The sequence below is a fragment of the Bufo gargarizans genome, chromosome 4 (assembly GCF_014858855.1).
Source record: "Bufo gargarizans isolate SCDJY-AF-19 chromosome 4, ASM1485885v1, whole genome shotgun sequence".
Classification (NCBI taxonomy): domain Eukaryota; kingdom Metazoa; phylum Chordata; class Amphibia; order Anura; family Bufonidae; genus Bufo; species Bufo gargarizans.
In genome coordinates, this window is record NC_058083.1 from 190898405 (window position 1) to 190921757 (window position 23353).

At 45.1% G+C, this 23353-nt stretch overlaps 1 protein-coding gene across 1 annotated transcript in view; it reads left to right on the forward strand.

The window, feature by feature from the left end:
- Positions 1-23353, forward strand: part of ACAP2 (ArfGAP with coiled-coil, ankyrin repeat and PH domains 2) — a 106737-nt gene that overhangs the window by 59522 nt on the left and 23862 nt on the right. The window contains exons 11-17 of the mRNA XM_044289325.1: positions 3925-3976; positions 5724-5824; positions 16131-16236; positions 16355-16557; positions 17631-17700; positions 18528-18622; positions 19920-20104. Coding sequence (XP_044145260.1) covers positions 3925-3976; positions 5724-5824; positions 16131-16236; positions 16355-16557; positions 17631-17700; positions 18528-18622; positions 19920-20104 — 812 coding nt within the window. The remainder of the gene's footprint in view (positions 1-3924; positions 3977-5723; positions 5825-16130; positions 16237-16354; positions 16558-17630; positions 17701-18527; positions 18623-19919; positions 20105-23353) is intronic.

Genomic DNA, 23353 nt, shown 5'->3' on the forward strand with positions numbered 1-23353 from the left:
CCAGATTATCAGATTTGCCTGGACTGTCTTATGTAAAATCAGGCATTGTGACCCCATCAGATCTCCAGTGTCAATTAGACTTCAGCTTAGAGCCCTGATGAGACCCCCTAATGTTAACATCAGACTTCAGAACAGACCCCCAATGATAATAAGACCCTCCAATAAGACCTCAGATCAGAGAAAAAAAAATAATCAACTCCCCTCTCCTGCTCTGGACGGCACTGCTCCTGAGGTCCAGCTCCTGCTCTTGGTGCCGTGCTCTGATGTGAACTGACGTTGCACAGCGTGAGGTCACAGAGAGCACTGACGTCCTCAAGCTGTGCGCAGGTCACAGCACAAAGTGCGGCTAACGAAGACCAGGAAGTGGTGAGTACAGAGCCTGGACAGTGCTGCATCCTCCTGTTCTAATGAGCACTTCCATAATGGAAGCACCCATTAGTATTTGTGCACATAAGACGCACTGACATTTTTCTCCCACTTTGGCGGGTGGGGGGCGCATCTTATAGGGCAAAAAATATGGATTCATCATGTTCAATACTGTACTGGATAACATTTATCAAAATGCTCTGGTCAAAGGCATTTCATTACCCAGTTAAAAAATAGACTTCCCAAATTAGAAATATTGTATATCATCTACCACAATAGGGGCTCGTTCACACGAACGTATTTTGCATTCCATATACGGAACCATTCATTTCAATGGGCCCGCCAAAGATGCGGACAGCACTGTGTGCTGTCCGCATCCGTTGCTCCGTTCGGTGGCCCTGCAAAAATGATGAGTCCTGTCCTATTCTTGTCCGTTTTGCAGACAAGAATAGCCATTTCTACAATAGGCCTCCTGTTCCATTCCCCAAATTGCGGAAGGCACACCGGCGTGTTTTGCGGATCCAAAATTTGTGGTCCGCAAAAAAGTCACAATCGTGTGAACAAGCCCTAAGGGAGAGGTGATATTAGTGTCTAGGTGTGGTACTACTAAACCATCCGCTAGCATATCTCTGTTGTGTATCTGTATGCTTGAGTTTGGTTTCCTCTTTTCTCGTGTCACCATTTCCCTGCCAGATTTCTAGTGTTCCCTACCCTTTTCCATGTGTGTTGTTGCTTTCCATTTCCTCTGTCCTCCTTTAGTATTTCCTTTCTTTCTTCCCCCAGAGAGGTATAGGAAAACTGCCAGAGAGCCGCCCTCACTGCTTTGGGTCTAATGCCAAAACTGTCTGTTAAACTCTGTTTCTAATCTAAGTCTTGTTAATAACAAGTATTTTATTTGTTGCATTCTGTTAGTTTTCATTTTCTGCATTTTACATACTAGACATATTTAGTAATCCTATAGGTGGCATAAATTTGGACAGGCTGTTTAGATCTGCACTAAAGTTATGATAGTGGCTGTTGGATGATAAGGGTCTATTCACACGTCCGCAATTTTGTTCCGCATTTTGCGGAATGGAATTGCGGACCTATTCATTTCTATAGGGCAGCACAATGTGCTGCCCGGATCCAGCATTTGTCTCCTCACTGCCTGCAGCTACACAGTAAACACTTCAGCCCTGAGTCTGTGCAGCTAAAGGGGTTAAGAATCCTGGGAGAGAGCATTAAGCAGCAACCGGCAGTGCAGGGGGGCGTGGCCAGCACAGTGATGTGTATACAGATCTCTCAGGCTTGTGCAAACATTATCAGAGCAGGGAGAGAAGCTGACATCACAGGTCATGTGACCCTCAGTCAAATCTGAGAAACCAGCCACTCGAGATAAAGTGAGTTATTTGGAAAGCTGTTACATTTGCCTAGTTGGAAATATAGAAAGAATAAAAAAAAAAACTCGGACAACCCCTTTTAAGCTTCATTGACGAGCAGACATTTATTGGGAAGGAACACTTCCTTTCCGATTAATCATCTGCTTGTCTGCACTGTGTAAATATGCCTTTAGATGCACCAAATTGAGCTACCCACAGTTCTCTTACCTACCAAGAAATATCATCACTGAACAAGATGAATTACGGCACTTACAGCAGAATATAAACCTCTGCTAAATAAACAGTTTCAGAATGAGTTTATATTTTCTTTAAAGGCTATTGACACTTTAGGGGACATTTTTTATTATTGCATTTTGGGCTAAAAATATTTTTTTCAGTTTCTATTTGCGGACTATTGTTCTGTTTACACAGAGTCAGACAGCAGCTCTGAGGGCTCAGTCTGTATCCAATATCTCTGAACTTATGACGGCTCATAAATACTCATTTTATCTCCGTTATTGTCAAACTGATTTACACTGTGCTGAAGAGCAGACGATTGTCAGGAACAAAATGTTCCTTCCAGACAACTGCCTGCTTGTTAGTGGATATGAAGAGCTGCATTTACATTCAGCAATCGCCTCCACAGTATGAGGATAAGTTATGGTTGCTGCTATCGTTCAACCTCATACAGGTGCATTGTTTCTGGGCAGCACAGTGCTGTTTACACAGCAGGACCTGCTGCTTATAAACAGATGAGTGAGGAGTCCGCTCCACATCAACAATAATTTCACCATAAAAAAATAGCATTTTTTGCGGCACCTTCAGATAGGCATGTTATTGGGAACGAACATTCGTAGGAACATTTGTTCCCGATAGTCTGCCCAGCAATTGAGTAGTCAGAACAAGGCATTAAATCAGTGTTTATGAGCAGTCAGGAGTTCAGACATAACAGTTGCAGGCTGAGCCTTCAGAGCTACTGTCTGACAGGAGTCGGTGTAACAGAAGTCTGCAAAAAGAAACTGACAGCTGTACAGAGAAACCTGCAGAAATTTTTTAATGAAGACCAATTGGAAATAAAAAAATGTTTAGCCCAAAATGAGTAAAAATACAATAATGTAAAATTGCCCCTAAAGTCAGTAGCCTTTAACACATTTTTCCTTAAAGGGGTTGTCCGGGTTCAGAGCTGAACCCGGACATACCCTTATTTTCACCCCGGCAGTCCCCCTGAGCCTAGCATCGGAGCATCTCATGCTCCGATGCGCTCCAGTGCCCAGTGCCTTGTTTTCAATAACACACTGCCGGGCGGTAACTTCCGCCCAGCGGTGTGTTCGGTGACGTCACCGGCTCTGAGGGGCGGGCTTTAGCTCTGCCCTAGCCGTTTTACTGGCTAGGGCAGAGCCAAATCCCGCCCATCAGTGCCGGTGACATCACCGGGGTTCTTGTCAACCCCATGGAGAGCCCCGGTACGTCACCGGAACTCTGAGAAATGCCTTTGCCCTGTGCAATTTAGCGCAGGGCAAAGGAGAGCATCGGAGCATGAACTGCTCCGATGCTCATGTCAGGGGGGCTGCCGGGGTGAAAATGGAGGGCTGTCCAGGTTCAGCTCTGAACCTGGACAACCCCTTTAACACTGAATGCCTCTTCTAGCTTAGCCTCATTAAATTCAAGATGGCAATACATATAAGATTAATGTCAGCCACAAATACAGGTTTTTGGGTGGATGGGCCGGCTTTTTAATGTTTATGGATGCCTCCCAACAGAGAGGTAATGATCAGGTTTTTGGATCTTTACATGCCTAATCATTTTATTCTCAGGAAGATAAGCTGGTGCAAGAAGTCTGTAGCAGCAGCTTACTTACCTCTCCCTATTCAGAACTTCTAGACCGAGCGTGCATGTGTATGGAGGGGTTGGGGGAATTAGCCATCAGCTATCTATGTGTAGGGCCAGCCTAAGCAAGGTCTATCAGTTGATGGCATTTTTAGTACTTATTTAAACCTCTTCTGGCATTCCAGTCACCACCATTCCACTTTCTTTCTGTGTAAGTTTCCAGGCTTTTCTGCTGTTGTCCAGTTGGTGGTTAGTAACCTACTATTATCTTGTACTAATTGTTTGGATTAATTTACCTGTAATCCTACTGATCGATGCATTGTGTGGCGAAATTAAATATTAATGTTTTTTCTTTCAATTTCCTTATGTGTAGGCGCTGGTTTTCAATCCAGAATAATCAACTTGTATATCAGAAGAAATTTAAGGTGAGCCATATTTGTGTTGTAGAGTTCGATAGAGTTAACAAAGATTACGCAAGTCCATGGGGACAAATAATATAAAATCATCCTGTATAAATCCAGTTTGACATACTCATGTTGCATTAAAAAAATGCTCAAAAAAATAAAGGAAACACTAAAATACCACATCCTAGATCTCAATGAATGAAATATTCCAGTTGCAAATCTTAATTCATTACATAGTGGAATGCGTTGAGAATAATAAAACATAAAAATTATCAATGTAAATCAAAATGAATATCCCATGGAGGTCTGGATTTGTAATGATACTCAAAATCAAAGTGGAAAATCTAATTTCATGCTGATCCAACTTTAGTGGAAATGCCTCAAGACCAGGAAATGAGGCTCAGTAGTGTGTATGGCCTCCACGTGTATGACGTCCCTACAATGCCTGGGCATGCTCCTGATGAGGCGGCAGATGTTCTCGTGAGGGATCTCCTCCCAGACCTGGATTAAAGTATCAGTCAACTCCTGGATAGTCTGTGGTGGAACATGGCGTTGTATGAAACCAGACATGATTTCCCCGATGTGCTTGATGGGATATAGGTCTGGGGAACAGGCAGGACAGTCCATAGCATCAATGCCTTCATCATGCAGGAACTGATGACACATTTCAGCCATATGAGACCAAGCATTGTCATGAATCAGAAGGAACCCAGGGCCCACTGCTCCTGCATATGGTCTCACAATGGGTCTGAGGATTTCATCCCGGTACCTTGGCAGTCAGGGTACCTCTGGCTAGCACATGGAGGGCTGTGCGGCCCTCTAAAGAAATGCTTCCCCACACCATTACTGACTCACTGCCAAATCGGCCATGCTGGAGGATGTTGCAGGCAGCAGAACGTTCTCCAGACTCTGTCACGTCTGTCACATGTGCTCAGTGCGAACGTGCTCTTATCCATGAAGAGCAAAGGGCACCAATGTCGAAACTGCCAATCTTGGTGTTCTCTGGCAAATGCCAATCGCCCTGCGTGGTGTTGGGCTGTAAGCACAACAACGACTTGTGGACGATGCGACCTCATACCACCCTCATGGAGTCTATTTCTGACAGTTTGAGCAGACACATAGATATTAGTGGCCTGCTGCTGGAAGTCATTTTGCAGGGCTCTGGCACTGCTCCTCCTGTTCTTCCTTGCACAGAGGAGGAGGTAGCGTTCCTGCTGCTGGGTTGTTGCCCTCCTACAGCCCCCTCCACTTCTCCTGGTGCCCAGGCCTGTCTCCTGGTATCTGCTCCATGCTCTGAACACTGTACTAACAGACACAGCTAACCTTCTTGCCACAGCTCGCATAGAAGTGCCATCCTGGATAAGCTGCACTACCTGAGCAACTTCTGCGGGTTGTAGATACCGCCTCATGCTACCTCTAGGGGTGAGAGCAAAGACAAAATGCAAAAGTGACCAAAACAACAGCCAAAAAGGATGAGAACCGAGAAATGGTCTGTGTTCACCACCTGCAGAACCACTCCTTTATAGAGGTTGTCTTACTAATTGCCTATCATTTCTACCTGTTCTCTGTTCAATTTGCACAACAGCAGGAGAAACTGATTCACAATCGGTGTTGCTTCATAACTGGACAGGTTGATTTCACAGAAGTGTGATTGACTTGGAGTTACATTGTTTTGTTTAAGTGTTCCCTTCAATGAATTTACATTGCTATGAATTTGCGATCACAATCGTTCTCAGGTGTCGCTCACTTTCTTTCTCTCTCGTTGTAGGATAATCCTACTGTTGTTGTTGAAGACTTGCGTCTGTGCACAGTCAAGCACTGTGAAGATATTGAGAGACGCTTCTGCTTTGAGGTGGTTTCTCCTACTAAGTAAGTACTTGTCATTTTCAAGGACTCTGTAAATGAGGCTTTGCTAATTCTCTCAGCAGAGACCTAAGGAGTTATGAATGTCTAAGCTTCAAGCACGTTATAAAAAAATTTTTAATATCTTATTTTGTGCTTCATTGTTGTCATTGACATTTGTCCTATTCACTTCTGTGGAGTAATTTATTTTAGATAATTTAGATCATGACTCTTAAGAACAAGAGTCAAGTACTGCATAACATGACGTTTATTGAAGGAGTTGTCCACCTTTTCTTAGATGACCTGTTTGCAGAATAGTCCATCACCAGCTGATCGGCCGGGTTCTGACACCCCATACCTCCATCGATCAGCTGTTCAGCTATAGATCTGGTGCTGGAAGCAGACAGTACCATCAACTTTGTAGTGAGGATAGGTCATCGGTTAAAGGGAACCTGTCATCTGGATTTTGGGGGTAGAGCTGAGGACATGGGTTGCTAGATGGCCGCTAGCACATCCGCAATATTAATCTCCCGTAGCTCTGTGTGCTTTTATTGTGTAAAAAAAAACACGATTTGATAGATATGCAAATTACCCTGAGATGACTCATCTCAGGGACAGGACTCATCTTAGGTTAATTTGCATATGTATCAAATCGTTGTTTGTTTGTTTTTTGCACAATAAAAGCACACAGAGCTATGGGGACTGGGTATTGCGGATGTGCTAGCGGCCATCTAGCAACCAATGTCCTGAGCTCTATACCCACAATCCTGGTGACAGGTTCCCTTTAATAAAAAGTAGACAACCCCTTTAAATATCATATTCATTCCATAGATCATAAAAATGTACATGGTTTACTATTTACATGCTATTAACAAATGCAGAGTTATGAAATTTAGAACAGTCTGTCTCTCTAAACTTAACAGATATGGGTATTGTAATCTCATAATCAATACAGTCGCCCTATTAAACACTTGGAATGCAAAATTGTAAATTAATAAATGGATACAATGAAAAAAGTATACTAAATAGAATTATAAATAATAGTAAAAATAGTATAATCCATCATACATAAGACAAATTTAACATAGGTAGCGCTGGTAAAATAAAATGCCAGATTGCAAATGTGCCAAGATTCCTCAAGCTCAATTGCAGTCTGCTGTGGGGTGCTCGTGGATTTAGACTACCATCGCATATCAGTTAACAGTTCATCATAATCAGTGTCTAATTCCAAGCATATCAGATAGTCCAAAATATGGTTGGATACTGATTTCCATTTCCAAATGTGAGTGAGTTCAGGTGCCAATATTGCTTATTTTCAAACTGGTATTTCTCGCCCAATTCCTTGGGGGACACAGGAAAACCTTGGGTATAGCTCATCTCCATAGGAGGCGTGACACTAAGTAAAAGACTGTTAAGCCCCTCCTCCAGCAGCTATACCCTCAGCCTGGAGAGAGAGACTTCCAGTTTTTTGCTTAGTGTCAAGGAGGCAAGACACTCTCTGCACTGCAGAGCTGTCTTTGAAAAGATTTTTATTTTTTATTTATTTTATTTTATTTTTTTCATTTGTTTTTTTCCACAGGGACAACAGAGTTGCAGTAGACCTCTCTGTTTTCCCGGGGTTGAGCTGCGCCAGGGCCGGTTATCCGCCCTGCTGCCTCCCCCACAGAAGAAAAGGAGGACCAGGGCAGCCCATGCTCCCCTGCATCCCGCCAGCACTGGGTCGCCCACCTGCAAGCCCCTCTCCAGCTACTGCCACTTCTGTGCCAGTGGCTGAAGGGGCGTCCCCAGCTGGATGGACAAGAGGGTGAAGACATCGCATGGTGAGGTGGCTAGTGCAGCCGTTCCGCTCCAACCCACCTCCCCCCCTCCCCTCCGTTCCCGTTAGGGTCCTGCCCTTACTGTCTCTGCTGGCCTCCGTTGTCCCAATTCAGGGGCGGGCCTGGCGCCCTGTCGGTTTGGGTACTGAGCGGCGCTCATGGGGGGGGGGGGTTGCTTAGGAACGGCCGGGTATATGCGACCGCTGGTTCACGCAAGGGCCGTTCTTCCTACCTTCCTTTCGGCTGTCCTACCTTCGCCTCCGCTTGCGGCGGGGGACATGGAGTCGTACGGGGCATATGGTGGGTTCGGCGGCATGTGGGATTTGATATTAATATTTTTCGGCGGGGGGCGGAGTTTTCGTTGCCGCCTTCCTGTGCTTTTGGCCTTCAGTCAAGGGGCGGACGTCCTTCTTCCCGCGCCTCACTAGTCCCGCCTCCTCTCGTGCCTGCTTGCTACTGTGATCGGTCTCACTGCAGGACGGATCTTTGCCTCAGGTTGCCGCTGCCGTTCTTCTGCTGTTGCCGCTGCCGTCTGCTCCCACTGTGATCTGGTAGGACTGTTGACCCTCTCTGCCACTGCAGCCCCCTGGCCTGGACGCAGTTTTTTATATTGCTCCAACCAACATGTCTGACCCCTTAGTGCCTGTGGGACCTTGGTATCATACCTGCACCGCGTGTAAGGCGCCCCTTCCTCAAGGGCAGTCTGACCTGCATTGCTCGCTTTGCAAAGACCCATCGCAGGGTCCGCCATCTGTTGTGTCACCCCCTGGCCTCTTGGATCCCCCTGACTGGGCTAGATCCCTCTCCCTGACTGTGGTTAGTCTCACTAGCGTTGTGGGCCGACTTGCAGATGTGTTGCCATTGCCGCAGCCGGATGATTCCCCTGCTGGGCCCTCCGGGTCCGCTGTCTTAGCCGACCCGTCTGAGTCTCTCTCTGCAGGCGACACCTCCAGAGCCCGTCAATCCCAGAAACGGCCAAGGGCGGATCACCGGTCATCCTCGGATGCTTCGGTATCCCCCCCAAGGGTGCGCTCTCAGTCGGGTCCTTCCTCATTGCAGGATTTGCCCTCTGAAGGGGAGTTAGTCGATTCCGATTGGGATATGGACTCGGCACTGCCTTCAAAACTGGCTTCCGCCGTGGGCCATCTTATTAACAATATCCGTGATACCTTTAAGATTCACGATGATCCTCCTGATCCTGAAAAAAACAGTGTTTCCTTTTTTTCGCCAGAAGCAGGCGTCTGCGGTTTTTCCCCTCCATGCTGACTTTTCGTCAGTGGTTTCTAAGGCCTGGGCCCGTCCTGATGCACGTTTTACCCCGCCGAAAAAGTTAGATGTCTGTTATCCGTTCCCGGCGGATTGCATTACAAACTGGGCGTCACCTCCTAAGGTCGACCCCCCCTGTGGCCCGTTTGTCCAAGAGCAGATGGTTCTTCCTTACAATCCACTGAGGATCGCCGTATAGAGGCCCTTACAAAGGGTATCTTTGCGGCCTCCGGGTCCGCTCTTAGGCCGGTCTTTGCCTCCGCTTGGGCTGGAAAAGCGGTTTCAGAGTGGGCGTCTCAGCTGGATCTGGAGCTTGAATCCGACGTCCCTATTCAAGACCTCTGTGCTCTGGCTCAACTTATCGTTCAGGCCGGTAAATTTGTCTGTGAAGCATCCCTGGATGCGGGGGCTCTCATTGCCCGTTCATCTGCCCTGGCCGTTTCGGCTAGGAGGGAGCTTTGGTTAAAGGTTTGGTCGGCGGACGCCGCGTCAAAGCGGTCTCTTACTAGCCTTCCCTTCCTTGGTTCTCGTTTGTTCGGGACCCGCTTGGATGAAATCATCTCTGAAGCCACGGCGGGGAAGAGTACTCATCTTCCCCAATCTAAGGCTAGGAGCGCCACTCGTGGTCGTCCCACCTTCTCCCGCTTCAGGTCTTCTCGTAGGGCTCCCGCACCTCGCACCACTTCAGGTCCACCCACTAACTCTGTTCAGGACAGGCGTAAAAAACCTTTTTTTCGGACCCAGCCCTCCTGGCGCAAGTCGCAACCTGCTCGCCCTCCCGCGGCCAAGCAGACCCCCGCCTGAAGGTGCGCCCCCACCCACCCGGGTGGGGGGACGTCTCCTCCTGTTCAGGGACTTCTGGCAGGCGCACGTCTCCGACGCCTGGGCCCTCGAAGTTGTGTCTTCCGGGTACAAACTCGAGTTTGCGTCCCTTCCCCCAGTTCGGTTCTTTCGTTCCCGGGTTCCCCAGGATCCCCGAGGGGCGGCCGATTTCTTTACTGCCGTTCACACCCTTCTGGACAAAGGAGTCATCGCCCCGGTTCCTATGGGAGACAGATTCAAGGGGTTCTATTCGAACCTTTTTGTGGTCCCCAAAAAGGAGGGTTCGGTTCGTCCCATTCTGGATCTAAAACGGCTGAACCGTTTCCTTCGTCTTCAGCGATTCCGGATGGAGTCTCTCAGGTCGGTGGTGGCCTCTCTGGAAAAGGGGGAGTTCCTGGCATCTATCGACATCCAGGACGCCTACCTTCATATCCCAATCGCGCAGTGTCATCAGTGCTTTCTGCGCTTTGCAGTGGGATCCGACCACTACCAGTTTGTTTCCCTCCCCTTCGGGCTGGCGACGGCCCCTCGTGTTTTCACGAAGGTCCTTGCCCCTGTCCTCGCCTTACTTCGTTCCAGGGGAGTTTTTCTACTTCCGTATCTGGACGATCTCCTAATCAAGGCGCTTTCTCTGTCACTGACTTCCACCAGTGTGGATCTCTCGCTACAAACCTTACGCCGGTTCGGTTGGATTATCAACCTCCCCAAATCCTCTCTTGTTCCATCCAGGCAATTGGTCTTTCTGGGGATGCTGCTGGATACGGATGCAGCGGTGGTTCGACTTCCGTCGGAGAAGCGCCAGCTCCTTCATCGGTCGGTTCGGAGCCTTCTGTCCCTCCGCCATCCTTCCTTCCGGTTCAGCATGCGGGTCTTGGGACAGATGGTGTCCTGCTTCGAAGCGATTCCTTACGCACAGTATCACTCTCGCACCTTTCAGACGGCCATTCTGTCCGCCTGGGACAAGTCCCAGGAGAGTCTGGATCGACATTTTCCCCTTTCCCCCCAGGTTCGCTCCTCTCTCCTCTGGTGGCTGCGAACCCCTCTCCAGGGGAAGTCTTTCCTGCCAATAACTTGGTTGGTGATTACCACCGATGCCAGTCTGCGGGGTTGGGGGGGAGTGTTTCCTCCTCGGTCCGTCCAAGGCACTTGGTCTCCATCGGAGTCCAGACTGCCGATCAACGTTCTGGAGCTGAGGGCCATCCTCCTCTCGCTCCGGCATTGGACTTCGTTGCTTCGGGGTCGCCCAGTTCGGGTCCAATCGGACAATGCCACGGCTGTGGCGTACATAAATCATCAGGGGGGCACTCGCAGCGCGGCGGCGATGAGGGAGGTGTCTCTAATCCTTTGCTGGGCGGAGGTTCATGTTCCTGCCCTTTCGGCCATTTACATCCTGGGGGTGGACAATTGGGCGGCGGATTTCCTCAGCCGGACGACGATCGACCCGGGAGAGTGGTCTCTGCACCCCGACGTCTTCGAGTCTCTTTGTCTCCGTTGGGGTAGTCCGGACGTGGATCTCATGGCCTCCAGATTCAACCACAAACTTCCCACCTACATGGCCAGGGCCAAGGATCCGGACGCTTACGGCGCGGACGCGCTCGTCCTCCCCTGGACGGAGTTTTCGCTCCTCTACGTGTTTCCGCCCCTGCCTCTTCTTCCGCGGGTCCTTCGGAAGATCGCGGCGGAGGGCACGCCAGCAATCCTGATAGCCCCGGACTGGCCGCGTCGTCCTTGGTACGCCGACCTTATGTTGCTTCTGGCAGACGCTCCCTTGCCTCTGCCTCTCAGAGAAGACCTCCTCTCTCAGGGGCCGATCTTCCACCAGCATTTAGGGTCGCTACGTTTAGCGGCGTGGCTATTGAAACCGCGGTCTTGACGCGGCGGGGGTTTTCTGCTGACGTGGTCCGTACCATGATTCGTGCGCGTAAACCGGCATCGTCCAGGATTTATTACCGGACCTGGCGGGCCTATTTAACTTTCTGCGAGACCTTGGGGATTCCTCCGCTGCGGTTTTCCCTTCCCACGGTTTTATCCTTTTTGCAGTCTGGTCTGGATCTGGGCTTGGGTCTTAGTACCCTGAAGGGTCAGATATCGGCTCTTTCGGTCCTTTTTCAGCGCCCTCTGGCTCCGCTCGGTCCAGTTAAGACCTTTCTGCAGGGGGTTGCTCACTGTGCTCCCCCGTATCGCCCTTCCGTTCCTGCTTGGGATCTTAACGTTGTACTGACGGCTCTCCAATCTTCCCCTTTCGAGCCTCTGCGCAAGGTTTCCCCTCGCTTGTTGTCTTGCAAAGTTTTCTTCCTCGTCGCCATCACGTCTCTTCGGCGTGTGTCTGAGTTGGCGGCTCTTTCATGCGTGGAGCCCTTCTTGGTTTTTCACCAGGACAAGGTGGTTCTCCGCCCAGTTCCAGATTTTCTTCCGAAGGTGGTGTCCGCCTTTCATCTGAATGAAGATATTGTCCTTCCTTCTCTGTGCCCGTCCCCGTCTCATCCTTGGGAACGGGATCTTCACCGTCTGGATGTTGTTCGGGCTCTGAGGATCTACCTGGATGTGACCAGACCCTTTCGACGCTCGGATTCTCTGTTTGTGGTTCCGGAGGGTCCGCGCAGGGGGCTGGCGGCGTCTAAGGTGGTTGTTGCCCGCTTCCTCAAGATGGCTATCATTGAGGCTTACCGTGCTAAGGGCAGGGAACCGCTCTTTGGTGTTACCGCTCATTCTACCAGAGCGGTCGGGGCTTCCTGGGCTCAGCGTAATCGTGCTTCGGCTGAACAGTTGTGCAAAGCGGCCACCTGGTCTTCTTTGCACACGTTCACCAAGTTTTACAGGGTGAACACTTATGCATCGGCGGATGCTGCTTTGGGCCGCCTGGTCTTGCAGGCGGCGGTGCCTTTAATGCCTATGGTGCTTTTGTTCGCCTTGGATTGTGGTCCCTCTCTATTTGTGGACTGCTTTTGAACGTCCCAAGGTTTTCCTGTGTCCCCCAAGGAATTGGGCGAGAAAAGGAGATTTTTGTATAACTTACCAGTAAAATCTCTTTCTCGCTCTTCCTTGGGGGACACAGTACCCACCCATTGTTTTGGTTGCCCTGACGGGTGTTTTTGACTTGTTGGTGTTGCTTTGGTTACTCCTTGCCTTTGTTTTTCACTACTTGGGCACATAACTGGAAGTCTCTCTCTCCAGGCTGAGGGTATAGCTGCTGGAGGAGGGGCTTAACAGTCTTTTACTTAGTGTCACGCCTCCTATGGAGATGAGCTATACCCAAGGTTTTCCTGTGTCCCCCAAGGAAGAGCGAGAAAGAGATTTTACTGGTAAGTTATACAAAAATCTCGTTTTGCCAAATACTCCATAATTGTAACCTCTCTGAATTGCCATGTCAACATACTGTACTCTGGTGTTGGAAATGATACTGTTAACACTAATAGATAATGTTAATAATATCTGATGCTTTATTACGACAGTTCTGGGCTTTAGTTATGTATGGAAGTTAGTGGATGGCTCTCGCTCCCATTCTAGATGCTGATGTTGCCATACACCCCTTCTTGTAGCATATATATATATATATATATATATATATATTGTCTTCCTCTTGGCATCTAGCCTTATAGTTGCTACCATGAACCCTGCTCTCGCCACATAGCACTTCACCTCTTGTTTGTTGAAAAACCTACTTTGTAAATTTGATTTGCAATCATGTTGTATCCATTTCCCCACCGTACCAAATAACAGTAGCATGGTGGCTCAGGGGTTGACATTGGTGTCTTGCAGCACTGGGTCCCAAGTTTGAATTTGACCTATGACAACATCTGCATGGATTTTGTATACCACTGTATGCCCCTTCTGGCACATGATTTGGACTTCGGGGGAGTTGGTCACTTTCTTGCCGTGTTGTTGTCGCTTGCAGATCTTGCTCACCTGAAGTCTGCCTGTTAGGCCTGTTGGACAAACAATCACTATATACTAGTCTTCCTTCGTAAATCCTTGTTCATGGCTCGTAAATGCATTTTGCTAAGATGTACAGCCCTACAACTCCCTCCTGAGCATGTGGAAATTACAGGTTAATCAGATGCTGCCGTATATATTCCTCAGTATTTAAGCATTGTAAATCCCCTCTTAAATTTATCAAGATTTGGGGTCTTTGGTTCAACTCGTTACAAAACAATATTCACTGCCTAGATTCAGTGAAGCACTTTCTAGGACCTGTCAAGTTGCTGCCCTGAATGTTCTACCCATGTAAAAATGGCAATAGTGCACAGTTGTTGTTTTTTAGGTCAGATATTGTTTATATACCTATATGTCTGTATAACTATTATACATGATAACACGCTGTGGGTACAGTTATTTTTTTTATATCTTTGACTCAAAAATGCTGTTGCATCATATAATTCATGAGTTTTCCTCATGAATATACATTTTCTAGATTCCATTGGTATATGATTATGCCTATTTTTATGTCTGATTAGACTACTGATATCACCTTTGCGAACCCTGTATTACGTTACTGTTACGATTTTTTATTTTTATTTTGTCTGAACATTGCGGTTATGTTTTTGGTTATTTATTTTTCAATAATACAGAGTTTAAAACAAAAAGGTGCACGGTTTTACACCAAAATTGCACAACAATTTTGGCCTAAAATTGTGTCACAAAGTAAGCCAGCCGATAGTTTTACAACTAGCAAGAGTGTCCAGTGCAGGTCTAGACAGCCGGTCTAAGTTTACACCATCTACACAAATAATAAATCATGGCCTTAGTGCTAATATCTTTAGGGCTGCTGTGCTTGTTTAAAACCTATTGATAGCTGAAGTCCATGTTATACATAACCAGAGATTATGTGACAGGTGATCATTATTTGTAATATTATAATTTCCAATAATCTGGCATATATATATATATATATATATATATATTCTGCATATTATAAATAAAATCGAATTGCATTTAATATACCCCTCATCAGGCTCCTCTATCTTGATCAGGCAACCTGCGGCCCTCCAGCTGTTGCAAAACTACAACTTCCAGCATGCCCGAACAACCTACAGCTATCAGCCTACAGCAGGGCATCGTGGGAGTTGGAGCTTTACAACAGCTGGGCCGCAGGTTGAGCATGCCTGATCTAGATGATATTCTTCTATTTCCCAAACTGATTAAATTAATGTATCTCTGTTGTGATATCCTTAATGGTCCGCAACTCTCCTTGATGTGGCCAGTGAGTGCCAGTCTGGACAGTCCCATACTATAGAGTATGTAGATCCTATTCCTAAACCTAGGATATACCTCACACCAGCTGTGCATCTGTTTTTATGATGATGAAAAATATGTGAATGGAGTCAACTGGTGCTGAAGCTCTGGTATAACAGCTCAACATTTAATACGTCAGGGAGAATCCACCACTAGCCTCTGCTGAATAACACCAAAGCTCTCCATGACATTTGCTGACATACCATGGCGCTACCTGGTGTCCCGATTTATATAGCAATGTGCTCTTCCAGAAACTGTCCACTGGAGAGCAGCCAAAAGAAATAGCTCTTTGCTGCTTAAGGGAATGGCCGGAACCTCTGCAGTAGCATCACAGTATAGCTAAGAAGACTGCATCTCCGGGGGAAAATAAGAAAGGACTATATTGTCAGCTGCCAGAGGGAGAAGGAGACTGTTTGTGTTTTTTTTCTTTTTTTTTTCTTCAGAGCCGATAGAGCAGAGCAGCATATATTACAAGCAGCACCATGTGGAACACACGATTTATTACGTTAAAAAACTTTTATTATGAAAAGGCTTTGTGTACTAACCCTGCACCAATTTAGTTGCATTTATTATTTATTTATTTATTTTAAATTTTGTGCAACTTTCATTGTTGTGGACATACTACGGTTAAGGCTACTTTCACATCTGCGCTTTCCCTTTCCGATACTGAGATCCGTCATAGGGTTTCAATAGCGGGGGAAAACGCTTAAGTTTTGTCCTCATTCATTGTCAATGGGGACAAAACTGCACTGAACAAAACGGAGTACACTAGAATGCATTCCGTTCCGTTTGGTTGTGTCCCCATCAAGGACAGAATCACGCTGTAAGCAGTCTTTTTCTGTCCGCGATGTGGTGCGGAGCAAGACAGATCCGTCCTGACACACAATGTAAGTCAGCGGATCAGTTTTCTCTGACACAATAGAAAACGTATCCGTCCCCCATTGACTTACAGTGGTGTTCATTACGGATCCGTCATGGCTATTGGTGTTCATGACAGATCTAGCAAAAACACTGGTGTGAAAGTAGCCTAAAAAGGTTTGCCATTTGTACTTGTAGTGTAAGCGTAATATAAAAATGTAGTTAAGTCCCTAGTTATTACAAGTTCAGACTGTACATTGCTGAGACCCTGAAAAATGTTAGGTAAGCTATAAAGTGGGGTGTTATTTACTAGTATTTTATCCTGAACTACGTTACAGGAGCTGTATACTGCAGGCGGACTCTGAGAAGCTGCGCCAGGCATGGATTAAAGCTGTTCAGACAAGTATTGCTACAGCTTACAGAGAAAAGGGAGAAGAAGCAGAGGTACTCTAATATTCATAAGTTCTAACTGTGCGCCCATCATATATAGCGATTAATATTTATTAGCTAATATTTATGTTCAATGGAATTCCGTAAGTATTTTTTTTATTTTTTTTTATAGAAAATAGACAAGAAGCCTTCCATGTCTAACAGTAGCCCAGTGTCAGAGTCAAAAGAGAAGCTGGTTAAAGGGGAGAGTGCCCTACAGCGAGTGCAGTGTATCCCTGGTAATGCAAAGTGCTGTGATTGTGGCTTGCCCGATGCTCGCTGGGCCAGTATTAATCTTGGCATCACTTTATGCATTGAATGCTCAGGAATTCATAGGTAAGCAGCTGTTACTGCACACAATCTTTATTTTGGTTTTTGACATCATGTAATGAATTTACTTGAGTTGTTAAAAGCACTTGTTGCAAAGTTACTATTTATCGAAATTGGGGTTACGATTGTCAAAAATTTAAGTCACAGAAAATAAGGCACTAAAGCATTAGATGCAAACATAATAATATATGGACTTCATCACTCTGATGATAAAATCTGAGACTCTTAGCCAATACATTTTGATCAAAGCACATCTGTGCCCACCCACCCAGCGTCACTGTGGTCTCAGTCAGTCAGGCAGGTCCTACTCTAAACCTGCCTATGCCGTTATGCATCTATGTTCAGGATTGCACACCCCACACATATAGTGTGTTGCTCCTAGTTACCTCTATGTGCATCAGCAACCAATGAGAGGAGGAGCACACACACCTACATGTACCACCTGAGTGAAGGTCGCCTCTTAGATAGGTGGGGCAAAAGTGCACATGAACGCTACTCCCAAAATAGAAGCGCATTCACACCTGAAGGTGCCACTCCTTCAAGACAAAGCTAAAAAAAGATACAAAACATCCTGCTTGATATGATGATAAATATGCGGCTGTGCATGGCTACATTTATAAAGTCACAGAAAATAATGCACTATAGTAATAGATGCAAACATAATACACGGACTAAGCCCTGACTCTAATGATAAAATCTGAGACTCTTGGCCAATATATTTTGATCAAAACACATCTGTGCCCACCTATGATTGTCAAAAATTAGTGTTATAAGATACAGCAAGTGTTAAATGAACTTCAGTTGTGCTAAGAATGTTTGTTTGCTGTATAAGCATGCTGCGTCTTGTGGTAGCTTGCTGTGCAGGTAAAGATACAGCCACAGTTGGCATTTGCTTTGTATGGAGCGAGCACAATCATGAACCCGCTTGAGACCCTCCTCGCACACCTTGGATGGACAGTTGCTCCTCTGTGCACGAAGGAGTTAATGGTGATATCTCTCCTTACTAAAGTCTGCACTGTGGTACTCTGTTCTGACAAGTGTTTCATTGCATGTTTTCTCATAGTTTTTTCGTTTGATAGGAGTCTTGGTGTCCATTTTTCAAAAGTGCGATCTTTAACTCTGGACACATGGGAGCCTGAACTACTAAAGGTACAGATTAAAATCAACATATATTTTGTTCATTTGCCAAATAATGTTGACTTGTTTGGAAAGCTCGGTTTGAATTCACTCCTGATAATATAATTAATATGAATACATATATTGAATACAATCTTCCACTATTTTAATGACTGTGGCTTTAATATATAGGGCCTAATTGATCAGTTTTCTGGCGTGAAAAAGTCTCAAACTGTGTTGTTTCTCCGTCCCCTTCACCACTTTCCCCAAAAGGGGACGTGTCGGGGATGTGGCCAGTGGCCCCACCACTTGTATCTTCTTTTACATCATTTATCTTCCTTTCTGGCTTAGAAGAAGACTGAAATCTACTCCAGGGGCTAGCTTAGATTTCAGTTTGACAAAAGCTACATCTAATTTGCGGTGTTAATCATAGATGGCATATGCCTGGTCATAAAATAGGTGCAGCATGCAGGGTTATCATAGACAGGTGTACGCTGCCGGGCTATGATAAATCAGGGCCATAGTATGCAAGTTAGCTCTCTTGCCACCAGCCTGGAAGGCAGCTGTTATATAGGTCTTTTAAACATGCCTTAAGACATAACAGCATTGTAGCCAAGCCAGTATCTCATCTGCAGGCCGCTGTTTCTGGGTGATTGCCCCTCATCAGACCAGAGAGGACTGACTTCCAGGGGATCAGGGATATACTATTTCTCCTTTTGGAGATTGCCTAGCAGGCGTAACGAATGTAGTGACACCTACTACATAGTGATATTCATACATGGTGACATTAATGTACTGGTCTGTATTGCCTTTGAATTGAACTTATCGATAATTAATGTATTTCCCCTTGATTTAAATAGCTGATGTGTGAATTGGGGAATGATGTAATAAATAGTATATATGAAGCACGAGTGGATGCCATGGGAGTAAAAAAGCCTCAGCATGGGTGTCAAAGGTGAGTTCCATTGTATTGAAAATGTAATAACATCTGTGGCGTTTCGTTGTCCCTTACATTTGTTATGCTTTTGTTTTACTGTTGTAAAAAGCTAAGAATTAAAATTTGGCATAAATGTTGCTAGACATCGTTCAGGTCTGAGCTGGAGTATCTGTTGGGATCCTCTGTTGCAGATTTTGTTAAAAAAGACAGACAAATGCTGCAATATTCTGTCCAGTAAAATGCCGGGCTCCCCGACAAAACCCCAACAGATTACATTCTAGTCAAAGGGTCTATCTGGTGCCATTCATGTCCATTATGCATCGGACAATGGAACAGAAGGACAGTAATATTTATCACAGATATGAAGTCTGAGGTTCTAAGTTGCTTTCACCATATTGAAGTAAAAAGTCCAAGTTTTTATTCTATAATTTTCAATGCAGCCATTAAGGTACAAAGTATGATGTGCTGGTTTCACCTTCAACTCTTACCTTGAGGAATGGTCCTTACGGTATACTTACTGCATTTATAATTAGAGATAATCGAATCCCACAAAGTGGAATTCATTCCGAATTTCAGGATAAAGTCGATTCGCCTCAAAGCCGAATTTCCTTGTGCTTCGTGTTAGCGAAATAGATTTAACCTGAAATAGTGTAAATAACAAAAAAACAAAAACATACTTACCGCCTCCATTTGCTCGCGACAGGCTGCCAGCCACCATCTTAATTGAAGATCTCGGCGGAAATCCCATGCGTGGTGACGTATGACGTCACCACGCCAGCCGACGTGATGACGTAATCTCGCGCTGTGCGAGATTTCGCACCAGATCTTCAAGTAAGATGGTGGCGGCCGGCCCGTCGCGAGCAAATGGAGGCGGTAAGTTTGATTTAAAAAATAATAATATTTACACTCAGATGCCGCAATCATGTATGAATGGGACATCTGAGGGGTACAATGACTGGGGGCGGCGCTATCGCAGCTCCTTGTCATTGCACCTGCTGCTTACAAAAAATATGCGCTTAATGACTAGTAATTCGTCATGAAGCAAATTTTTTCTGAAAATTCGGTGGATCAGCCGAATCGAACTTTTCATAAATTGCCTCCATCTCTATTTATAATAATACCTCATAGAGCATGCATGTAAATTCACCAGAATTGGTTGCAAAAAGGATCAGCAGAAATGTCAGGGGTCCTATTAAAAGCAGAACCAGTGAAAACCAAGCATTTTGTGTGGCCAATGGTTATAGTTGTACTGGGTCTTGGTTTTGGAGAAGACTATTTTAACGCACAGTTATAATCTTATCCTTCATTATAAAAGGCAGGAGAAAGAAGCTTACATCAAAGCTAAGTATGTGGAGAAGAAGTTTGTGGATAATAGTGGTGAATCTTTACTGACGGCAAGAAAGAAAATGTTATCCAGGAAGAGCAGTGAGAACCGTCTAAGCTCCACTGATAAAAGCCTAGGTGTGGACCAGCAGGGCAGAACTCCATCCAGAGCTTCAGGTGAGCGCTAGTGTAATGTAGAAACTAGGACCTCTTTGCAGCTAAAATTAATTTCATAGGATGCAGGAAACCTTTCCACCATTGTACCTATATTCCCTATGTAAATGTCAGATCATTTTCTCTGATCATTATTTCACAGGTGTAAGATGTTGCTTAATATGACCACTTTCTGTGATCAAAAGTATGGTCAAAGGTAGCTTTTTGTCGAGGGAAATAATGGATTTATTTTACTAGTATGGACACAGTTTAAAAGAAAATACACTTGTTTGACCGGGCCAGATGATATGTCGACCTGGTCAATGAAGGTGAGGCTGAAGTCACTTTCTAAGCAGCGCAGAGGATCTTAAGTGCACACAGTGGCTAAACCCCACCCTTGGTGCACTTAAGGACAAATTTGCATGTTGTTGAAAAGCATATTTCTCTTCAATACCGTAACGGATTGTGGCAGGAAAGGTAGACTTTTAATCGGCTAAGGCTGCGTTACCAGGCATCATACCTGGTGACAGAAACTGCATTAGGGCACTGAGCAGTATAAATACGATTTGTATGACTGCTGTAATTATAGGGCACGTAATGGGGCTTGATCTACAATGTGTAGCATTTTCATAGCAGATTTCCCATTATTTATTGGCAAGTTGATACTCATTGGTCATATGCTTAGTGCGCTAAGTATGGAATTTGATGTTATGGAAATTGCAGATGTAAATGTATGAGTGACACTCTGTATGGCTAGCTGGCATTGTCTTGTATTGCTGAGTAAAAATACCTGGTAGAATCGAGGTATATAGTAAGATCTGAATAACTAATTCTGACAGTCTCTCTTTTGCCAGATAGCTGTCTGGTTTACTTGACCCTCTTTCCTCTCTTACTGCCTGCTTTATGCTTTGCTAACCTGCATGTCACCAGCGGTTGCTGATAACAGTGACGAAGCAAGGCGGGAGTCTCTCTTCTGTCCTGATGAGCTAGACTCACTCTTCTCCTACTTTGATACTTCCTCAAAGCTTCGTAGTAGTAAGTAACCTCTCTTATACAGTGTGTAGTCTTGGCTGTTTAGGCTCTGTCTAGTTTCCTTCATTTTCTGCTTGTTATGAATGTTGATTTCTCTGCTCCTTTTTTATGGAAATGCTATATTTCCTTTTAAATTCCCCAACCTTTCATCATGTTCAAGACATTACTACACAAATACTCTACTTTCAGTAGACTGAGTGCAAAATAGAGGCTACACGGTGGTCAATATATTACAGTTCTACATCTGCCTTTATGCTTTTGTTATATTTTCAGTGCGGTAGTTCATTTTCACTGGTATTCGGATCACCTCCATTTATTCACTTACAGAAAAAGTGTTGTATAGACAGTGAAAGTGTCCCAAAAAAGAGAAGTGAAAAGAGGTCTTTGTTTGTGGTATATTTACCGTAATATCTGAAAATCCATCACTTAAAAACGTTTTATCGGTGAGAGATTCTATCTGTTTTAGGGCACATGCACATGGCCATTGCTTGGCCGTTCCGGTGACTGCAATTTGCAAATATCAGAAAATAAAAACGGATAAGAGAAACTGTTTTAGTATCTCTTTTTATCTTTTTATATATAATTAGTAAATCAAAAATGTAGGTAATACATTACCTTCTAAAAAGCAGCATAGAATGGCCGCAGTCTGTTCTGCTGGCTGCTCGTTCCTGTGCCGTAGGCATCGGAGCGTTCTGCCGTCTTCTAAGCTCTTGTATTCAGCTAGTGCTATGGAATATAATGTTGTCAGACATGTCTAGTTCTGCCACTTACAGCTGCCCATGGCATTGACCAAGAGCGGTCCATTCTGGGGTTTTTAAAGTGGAAACACTTAGTCACATTTTTCTCTTGTTTACATTTTGAGTTTTCAGGAAGATAATGTATATCAGTACAACAGTACAAATCTAAAAAAGACTGTTAAGGCGTGCTACAATCGTCAGTTCAGTAATAAATAAATAAAATACCGGAATGACTAGTCGCGTTTTCTATAAAACAGTTACAATTATTTTGGAGGGACATTTTAAGTTTACAAATATATTTTTGTATATATTTTTATGTATGTAAAATCTGTATACCAAGTTGAAAACATTTCTTAAATTTTTTTTGACTTATGTTGTACTGAGCCTGTAATATAAGCAAGATCTACATCCACGGTTCTACTGATTTGTCATAACAGACTGCTCACTAGCTTCTTGTCAGATACATATCTCCTAGAAAGTCAATGGGACAGTGTTTCCTATGCTTGGTGTAAAGGCTACCCCTCCTGGACTACAAGTCTTCCAAAGAGGCTCTGTGTAGACTTTGAGCTAGCAAAGAATGCTGGGAGAGTTTGGATCTGAATACTGTAGAATTGTGAATGTAGCTCTGGACTATTATACAGGCTATATCTCTGGAACAATGTGAGGTACAGTAAGTGATGCATTATGTTTTTATGTAGATTTAAAGGGGTTGTCTGCTTTTTAGTACTGATAAGCGATCCTAAGGACAGGTTGTCAATATCAGATCGGCTTTGTAGTGTTCACTTGAACAGACAGAGCTGTTCCATAGAAGTGAATGGGCACGCCATACTTGCAATTACACCTGCTCACCACTGCAATTGCTGCAGCGAGCAGGCAAGCTGATCGGTGGGGGTGCCACACCGTATCTAACACCAGTTTTGTTTCTTTCTATGAAATTAAATCACATATGAGACACAAGATTTCTTGCTTTTATTATATGAATAAGATTTATAAAAACAATCCTAGAAATAAATGGGCAGAGTCATGCACCTGTGTAGCCACCTCTCCATTCATTCTCCACTTAGATGTGGTGACCAGGTGCTGCCTCACCAGGAATGATGTTGGTTGGGGAACATCTATAAGGCTACTTTCACACTGGCGTTTTGGCTTTCCGTCATGGGCTCTCACAAGCGGTCCAAAACGGATCAGTTTTACCCTTAATGCATTCTGAATGGATAAGGTGTTCGCTCAGAATGCATCAGTTTGGCTCCATTCCGCCTCTATTCCGCTTTGGAGGCTGACGAAAATTTTCTATGACACAATAGAAAACGGATCCGTCAATGATGTTCAAGACAAATCAGTTTGGGCTACGTTAAAGATAATACAAACCGATCCGTTCTGAACGGGTGCATGCGGTTGTATTATCTGAACGGATACGTTTGTGCAGATCCATGACTGATCCACACCAAACGCGAGTGTGAAAGTAGCCTTAGCCTCAACATAGGCTGGCACTTCCTGCTCTGTA